At 39.5% G+C, this 9,099-nt stretch overlaps 1 protein-coding gene across 1 annotated transcript; it reads left to right on the top strand.

Moving 5' to 3' along the window:
* Window positions 1-3,018: 3,018 nt before the first annotated feature.
* On the top strand, window positions 3,019-6,657 carry LOC127121899 (uncharacterized). The gene is made up of 6 exons (XM_051052327.1): window positions 3,019-3,255; window positions 3,805-3,882; window positions 4,264-4,755; window positions 5,242-5,334; window positions 5,434-6,458; window positions 6,537-6,657. The coding sequence occupies exons 1-6, from the start codon at window positions 3,019-3,021 to the stop codon at window positions 6,655-6,657; spliced, it is 2,046 nt and encodes a 681-aa protein (XP_050908284.1).
* The last annotated feature ends 2,442 nt before the right edge of the window (window positions 6,658-9,099 follow it).

Here is a 9,099-nt window from a genome sequence, read left to right as displayed (position 1 = left end):
ATTCAAAGGTTGATGGATGAAGGACTTATTCAGATTTTCCAGTCAAGAGACATAGATGATGTGAATGTGATCGTGCCAATATTCAAAACCCCTGAGCCGGTAGTTATCCAGTTTCATAGAAACAACAATAATAATGTCAAAAGATCGGTATCCCTGTTGGTTATACGATTAGCGGGCCCTGTTTCGTATGCAGCCGATAAAGTTGTGCCTTATCAATACAACACCATAATGATTGAAAATGGTCAAGAGATTCCTCTACCGATTGCAGATTCTATGGTGAACACTGGTGATATTGCAAAGGAGGCCCATACTGGTCATGTGTTTGGTCCGGTATTCCGAAAGAGATAGAAGATGTTGCAGCAAGTAAGAAGGCATAGATTCCAGTAGTGAATCCAGTTAGTACTTCAGTGTGTCAGTCTGGTGAATCCTGCAAACTGAAGGCTAACGATGATGATGAAATGGTGAAATTGATCAAAAGAAGCGAGTTCAATGTTGTGGAGCAGCTGCTCTAAACTCCATCAAAGATCTTCATGCTGTCACTATTAATGAACTCTGAGGCACATAGGGGGGCGTTGCAGAAAGTGCTTGAGCAGGCTTACGTTGAGCATGATGTGACTGTGGATCAGTTTGATCATATTGTTGCTGACCAGTGCATTTTGATGCACGTTCTTCCATGTTTGTACTTAAGTATTTCTTCGATTTTCTTTGATTATTTTTATGTTTTAATGTGTTTATAATTTATTTTATTTTTGCACTTATTTAATTTTCGTATTTAATTTTCAGCATTAGCAGCTTTCGCGAGAAAAATCATGTCTTGAGCTAAGAGTATCGGATTGACACGTGCTACCAGTCGATGGAAAGCTAAGAAAAAGATATACAACTTTTGTTCAGAAGTCGAGAGCTGAATCAAACTGTAGCAGGGCCAGAAATTTCGTTGAAGCTGCTGCATTATTTTTATATTTTGTTTGGGTTAGTTGTATTGGGCCTGGATCGTACACTTGACCCGGTTGAGTTGTGAAACGGGTTTGGGAGTTTTTACCTAGCGGAGGCAACCAAAAACAGGTTACGTTTTTCTGTTGAGGGACGATTTTTTGGAGAGCTAGCAAGATGACCATGGAGAACTAATCCCTTTTGAATCAACCTGCTGTAATTCAGAATCCGCTTTGAGGTTTTTATTAATTCCAATTTGTGTCCTTTGAATTCTTCTTATAATTCCAATTATTTGGTTAATCTAATTGTTGCTATAGGATAGAATCCTTAAATTCGATTGATGAATGATGATCCCGAATCAATTTCGTGTTAACATAGCTTCTATTTTATCACGAACGATCCGCGTGCGACAGCGGATCAAATTGGCGCCGTTGCCGAGGATTCTTGTTTCTTTTAATCTTTTTTAGAGTGATAGGTTTAGTGTCTAAGCGTATAGGTCCTAGTTTTCTCGCAGCTTCGTCCAACTCGCGTTTTAGAGTCCAAATCGTAAAAAAGTCGGTTTTTGAGAAATTGTGTCTGTTTCGAAATCTGCTCTGGGTATCTGAAGGGAAATAATTTTTAAAAATCCAAAATTCATCATTTTTCTATTTTTAAGCAATTATTTACTGTTTTCACCGTCTCGAAAAAAATCAAAAAAAATCTCAAAATTATATTTTTAAGTCATTAGATTAATTTCGGTGTCAGTTCATTTTTTTGAATTATTTTTGATCGATTTCTTTCTTTGTGTTTGTTTTTTTGACTTTTAGGACATTGTTGGAATTTTCACTATTGTTGTTGTTGCTGCATTGATGTTCCGTTAGTCCTGGCTACTAGGTCTCGCTGTTCTAAAATTGTTGCTTTTGATCCTGAAATAGAGAGAACTTTGCACACACAACGTAGAACAGTCCAGACTACCAATAGTTCACCACCCACAATTGAGTCTGATTCTGAGTCTGACTATTTGCATAACTTGTTTGCTTCAGATTCTGAACTTGATTTTGCAATGGCTGATAATAGAACCTTAAGGCTGTTAGCTGCTCCTAATGTGAATTACAATGGTTTGTGTATTGAATATGATGCTGTTGTTGTTCCTTTTGAATTAAAATCGGGTTTAATACACTTGTTGCCAAAGTTTAGTGGTCTTGCAGGTGAAGATCCACACAAGCATTTGAAAGAGTTCTAGGTGGTGTGTTCTACACCATTGAAGCCTGAAGGGACCACCGAAGATCACATCAAACTTCGAGCTTTTCCTTTTTCATTGCAGGGTGCAGCAAAGGATTGGATTTATTATCTCGAGCCAAACTCAATTGCAAGTTGGACAACCCTGAAAAAAGTGTTCTTGGAAAGATATTTTTTCCTGCCTCCAGAGCTGCCTCAATAAGAAAGGAGATTTGTGGTATTAGACAAGGCAATGAGTCGTTGACCGAGTATTGGGAGAGACTCAAGCACTTGGTATCTAGCTGCCCTCAACACCAGATCACTGAGCAACTCCTCATCCAATACTTTTATGAGGGGTTGTTACCGATGGACATGAACATTCTTGATGCTGCTAGTGGTGGAGCATTAATCGATAAAACTCCAGCTGCTGCCAAAGCCCTTATTGAAAATATGTCTCTTAATTCTCAACAGTTCGCCACTAGAGACAATTCTGTGCAAAGCAAAGGCGTGAGTCAAATTCAAGTTTCTTCCAACAAAGCTTTAGAGACCAGAATTGACGAACTCACTGCCTTAGTCAAACAGCTGGCAGTAGCAAAACCTCAAACAGCAACTTTGTGTGGCATTTGTACTTCTCCTGAGCACCCGACCGATACTTGTCCTATTCTGAGAGACGAGTCCATTATTGAGCTGCCACAAGCTTATGCAGCCAACTTTTACAATCAAAACAGGTACAATAACACTCCTGACCTGTCCACCAACAAATACCATCCCAATTGGAGGAACCATCCCAACCTTCAATATGGAAACCCGCAAACCAGCCAATAAAAGAACTCACCTCAAGTGGCTTCCCATGCACCTTCCGGACCATCCTTGGAGGATCTTGTTAAGCAAATGGCCGTGAACAACCTCCAGTTCCAACAAAGGACCGATGCTAGCATTCTGACCTTGAACACACAGATGGGACAGCTTGCTACTCAAATAAATAACATGCAAGCTCAAGGTTCGAACCAACATCCAGCCCAGACAGTTGTCAATCCGAATGGTCCTAATGCTAATGTGAGCGTAATTTCTTTGAGATCCGGAAAAGTTACAGAACCGGCCCCTGAAAAAAATAAAAAAATCATTGAGGTAACTTCTGAACTTTCTCCTTCTGAGCCTCACCCAGCTGAACTTTCTTCTCCTTCTTCTGTTATGGTCGAAACTGAAAAAATTAAAGAAAAGGAGTATGGGCCACCAGTCCCCTTCCCACATAGAGTTCTGAAAAATAAAATAATTAAGGAAGGAGACAAAGAAAGAGAGATATTGGATGTTTTCCGAAAGGTTGCGGTAAACATTCCGCTACTTGATATTATTAAACAGGTTCCTAAGTATGCAAAGTTTCTGAAAGATTTGTGTACCAACAAGAGGAGGATTAAGGGAAGTTAGAGAGTAAACTTAGGACGGAATATTTCTGCCTTTATTCAGCCCAAACAATCATCCAAGCAGATTGTAGGCGAGCAAAATGTTTCAGCCCTCACTACTCAGGTTCTGCCACAAAAGCAAAAGGATCCGAGAACATTTGTTATTCCTTGTACCATCAGGGATAGTAAATTTGAGAATTGCATGCTTGATTTGGGAGCGGGAATTAATGTTATGCCTACTTCTGTTTATAATAACCTTTGTCTTGGTCCTTTGCAGCATACAGGTTTAATCATTCAATTGGCAAACATGAGCAACGCTCGACCCGCCGGGGTAGTCGAAGATGTTCTTGTTCAAGTTAACAATTTGATTTTTCCTGCAGATTTCTATATTCTAGACATGGAAGGAGAACCCAAGACAAGCAGAGCTCCCATCATTTTAGGCAGACCATTCATGAAAATGGCGAAGACAAAAATTGATGTTGACGATGGAACCATGTCCATGGAATTTGGTGACATTCTCGCAAAATTTAACATTTTTGATGCCATGAAACACCCTGTGGAGGAGCATTTCGTCTTTCATATTGAGCTGATTTCTGAATTAGTTGATGACGCTAGTTCTGAACTATTTGCGCTTGATTTTCCATCTCTCTCTGGTTTTGATGATATTTATTCATGTTCTGATTGTACTGACACTAACATTTGTGTTGTTTGTGCTGAGTTTGACGCTGCCTTGTAGGCTGATACATTTCCTACAGGTGAAGTTGTTATCAATAAACCTGTTTTTGCAGTTGATGCTCTTGACATCCCGGCTGCCCCAAGCATTCCATCCACCGAGCAGCCCCCGTCCTTAGAGCTAAAAGAGCTCCCTGAGAACCTGAAATATGCTTACTTGGAGAGTAATGAGAAACTCCCTGTTATTATCTCTTCTAACCTTGACTTCGATCAAGAACACAAACTTTTGCAGGTTTTGAAGAAGCATAAGAAGGCAATCGGGTGGACATTAGTCGACCTTCCAGGTATTAGTCCATTGATATGCATGCACAGGATTCTACTTGAGGATGGATCCAAAACAGTAAGGCAGACCCAAAGGAAGCTTAATCCTTTGATTCTTGATGTTATGAAGAAAGAGGTAACCAAACTCTTGCAAGCAGATATAATTTATCCTATCTCTGACAGTAAGTGGGTAAGCCTAGTGCAGGTTGTACCTAAGAAATCTGGACTTACAGTGGTAAAAAATGAAAAGAATGAACTTGTTCCCACTAGAGTTCAGAACAGTTGGAGAGTTTGTATTGATTACAGGAGATTGAACCAGGCTACGAGAAAGGATCATTTTCCTTTACCGTTCATTGACCAAATGCTTGAACGGTTAACTGGTAAATCACACTATTGTTTTCTTGATGGTTTTTCAGGTTATTTTCAGATTCATATTGCACCGGAGGATCAAGAGAAGACGACTTTTACTTGTCCTTTCGACACTTTTGCTTATAGGAGGATGCCTTTTGGTCTTTGCAATGCTCCTGGAACTTTCCAGCGATGCATGATTAGCATTTTTTCTGATTTTATCAAAAATTGCATGGAGGTTTTTATGAATGATTTCACTGTCTATGGTTCCTCTTTTGATGCATGCTTGAACAGTTTAACCTTGATTTTAGAAAGATGCATCGAGACTAACCTTGTTTTGAATTATCAAAAATGTCAATTTATGGTTGAGCAGGGAATTGTTCTTGGTCACATTATTTCTGAAAAAGGAATTTCTGTTGACCCTGCTAAGATTGATGTAATTTCTACACTGCCTTACCCTTCTTGCGTTCGCGAGATTCGTTCTTTTCTTGGTCATGCAGGTTTTTACAGGCGTTTCATCAAGGATTTCAGCAAGATAGCTCTTCCGATGTCAAACTTGTTGAAGAATGGCGTCACTTTCAGCTTCGATGACAAGTGCAAACAAGCGTTTGACTTCTTGAAGAAAGCATTGACTTCCGCTCCCATAATCCAGCCCCCTGACTGGACCCTCCCGTTTGAGCTTATGTGTGGTGCTTATAATTATGTTGTTGGGGTTGTCCTTGCACAAAGAGTTGACAAGGCTGCCCATGTTATTTACTATGCTTCTAGGACTTTAGATTCTGCACAGTCAAATTACACTACCACTGAAAAAGAACTGCTAGCTATTATTTTTGCTCTTGATAAATTCAGATCTTATTTGCTAGGTTCCAAGGTTGTTGTTTTTACTGACCATGCAGCTTTAAAGTACTTGCTGAAGAAGCCGGATGCAAAAGCGATATTGATTCGGTGGATGTTGTTGCTCCAAGAGTTTAATGTTGAGATTAAAGACAAAAGTGGAGCTGAGAACTTAGTGGCTGATCACTTGAGTAGGATAGAGAGAAATGAAGATCCTTTTCCTATTCAGGATGACTTTCCTGATGAGCAGTTGTTTCTTTTGCATGGGATTACACCTTGGTTTGCTGACATTGTTAATTTTCTTGTTGCTGGTGTTTTTCCTACAGGTGCATCGAGATCACAGGTTCATAAAGTCAAGAGTGATGCCAAATATTATGTTTGGGATGATCCATATCTATGGAAGTTTGGCAGTGATCAGGTAATTAGGAGATGTGTCCCCGACAATGAGATTGAATCTATTTTGAATTTTTCTCATGCATCTCAAGTCGGCGGACACTTTGGTCCTCAAAGGACGGCAAGAAAGGTCCTTGATTCAGGTTTCTATTGGCCAACTGTTTTTAAGGATGCTTATGAGACTTACCGCACTTGTAAAGAGTGCCAGATAGCAGGTACAAACATCACTCGCAAGAGTGAAATGCCTCAGCAGCCTATGCTTTTCTGTGAGGTATTTGATGTATGGGGAATTGACTTCATGGGTCCCTTTCCTGTATCATTTGGTTTTCTTTACATTTTGCTTGCTGTTGATTATGTTTCAAAGTGGGTGGAAGCTATCCCCACTAGGACTAATGATTCTAGAGTTGTTGCAGATTTTGTCAGGTCTAATATTTTTTGCAGGTTTGGAATACCGCGAGCTATCATCAGTGACCAAGGCACTCATTTCTGTAACCGCACCATGGAAGCTTTACTCCGGAAGTATGGAGTTGTGCACATAGTCTCTACTGCTTATCACCCATAAACTAATGGGCAAGCTGAGATCTCAAACAGGGAGATCAAACAGGTTTTAGAGAAAATGGTGCAGCCAAACAGGAAGGACTGGAGTCGTCGTCTAGAAGACGCACTTTGGGCTCAAAGAACCGCTTTGCAGACACCCATTGGGATGTCTCCTTATCGACTTGTTTTTGGTAAGGCATGCCATCTTCCTGTTGAGATAGAACACCATGCTTATTGGGCGGTGAAAAGTTGTAATTTGGAGATGCAACAAGCAGGTATTGAAAGAAAACTCCAATTACAACAGTTGGAAGAGCTTAGATTAGAGGCTTATGAAAGCTCTAGGATTTATAAAGATAAAACTAAGCACTTCCATGATAAGATGATTTCTAGGAAGGAATTTTCTGTGGGCCAACAAGTTTTATTGTTTAACTCCCGCCTTAAGCTTATGGCTGGGAAACTTCGATCCAAATGGATTGACCCCTTTGTTATTACTAATGTTTTCCCTCATGGTGCAGTAGAAATAAAAAGTGCAGGTACTGACAAAGTCTTCAAGGTTAACGGGCGGCGTCTGAAGTTATTTCATGCAAGTTCGGTGCCTGAAGATGTCAGCATAGAGGAGCTTTCTTTGGAAGCGCCTGACTACACTGCAACTTGATCAGGGAGTCTTTCTTTACTTCTCTCTACTTTATTAGTAAAGTCCTTTCATTGAGGGCAGTGCTTAGTTTATGTATGGGGGAGGGAATCGTGTGTTTTCTTTGTTTTTGTTAGTGTTTTGTTTGTTTTTAGTAGTCAGCACCATCTCACACACACTTTACGCAAGGAAGCCGATGAATATAAGTGAGTGTTCCGAAGAAAAAAAAGAGAAAAAAATAAAGGAATGCACCTTCTAAGTTTAGTGACCCTCACCCGGTCACTTAACCCAACGGTTGTGGAACCTTCAAAAAAAGTTGGAAATAAGACTCTTTTGTAGTTGGTTCAGTGGTTTCTGGTGCTGAACTTGGTAGGGCGGATTACGGTCCGATCCCCCGCAACTACAATTGAGTAAGCAAAGGGTTATGCCACTTAAGTACCAGAACCCCGTGCAGAAAAGGATCAGAGTCACTAAACGGTCGCCTTGCTATGAGTGTATGGAGATAACGGGCTTAATGTGATTACGCCTGAATGAAAAAGAGCCAAAGAACGATGAGTAAGTTAGGCTTTAATATAATAATATGATTCGAGTTGATTTGTGTATTCAGGAGGTTTATGTCTGCATAACTGTGGATTAGTGTTCTTACAATGTCCTTAGTGTGCAAGATTATTACCTATCGAAGCAAACTTAACCGAAGATGGCTTGTAGCCTAGAATGAGTAACCGTTGATGTGTCTGTGTTTTGTTTTGTTTTTCATTTTGCTCGGAGTGCAAAAGTTCAAGTGTGGGGGAATTTGATCAGTGCATTTTGATGCACGTTCTTCCATGTTTGTACTTAAGTATTTCTTCGGTTTGCTTTGATTATTTTTATGTTTTAATGTGTTTTCATAATTTATTTTATTTTTGCACTTATTTAATTTTCGTATTTAATTTTCAGCATTAGGAGCGTTCGCGAGAAAAATCATATCTTGAGCTAGGAGTATCGGATTGAGACGTGCTACTAGTCGATGGAAAGCTAAGAAAAAGATCTACAACTTTAGTTCAGAAGTCGAGAGCTGAATCAGACTGTAGCAGGGCCCGTAATTTCGTTGAAGCTGCTGCATTATTTTTATATTTTGTTTGGGTTAGTTGTATTGGGCTTGGATCGTACATTTGACCCGGTTGAGTTGTGAAACGGGTTTGGGTGTTTTTACCTAGCGGAGGCAGCCAAAAACAGGGTTACATTTTTCTGTTGAAGGACGATTTTTTGGAGAGCTAGCAAGACGACTATGGAGAACTAATCCCTTTTGAATCAACCTGTTGTAATTCAGAATCCGCTTTGAGGTTTTTATTAATTCCAATTTGTTTCCTTTGAATTCTTCTTATAATTCCAATTATTTGGTTAATCTAATTGTTGCTATAGGATAGAATCCTTAAATTCGATTGATGAATGATGATCCCGAATCAATTTCGTGTTAACATAGCTTTTATTTTATCACGAACGATCAAGTTGCGTCTGCTTAATTCGCAATAGTTTTTAATCTGTTTGCTTAATTCGGAATTTGGGAATATTACTCGCATAATTTCCTTTACGCTTGTTAATGGTAATTGTAATCGAATAGGAGCAGACCCGTTAGGGATTTGGAATTTTATAAGAATCAATGATAAGTCGGAAGATGATGCAGTAGGTTGGTTCGTGTCAGCTTACTTTATAATCACTTTTAAAAATCACTTTTTTTGAATCTAAACCAACCAACCCCCGCCCCCCTTTTGTTCTATTGGTAGATTAATTAAACAAGAATCCTTGAGAACGATATTTGAGTCAATTTCTCGTTAAACTACATTTTTGAAAAACTAC

This window comes from Lathyrus oleraceus, chromosome 2 (genome assembly GCF_024323335.1).
Source record: "Lathyrus oleraceus cultivar Zhongwan6 chromosome 2, CAAS_Psat_ZW6_1.0, whole genome shotgun sequence".
NCBI classification, from domain to species: Eukaryota; Viridiplantae; Streptophyta; class Magnoliopsida; order Fabales; family Fabaceae; genus Lathyrus; species Lathyrus oleraceus.
The sequence above is the reverse complement of the archived record's forward strand: the minus strand, read 5'-3'. Positions and strand labels throughout refer to the sequence as shown.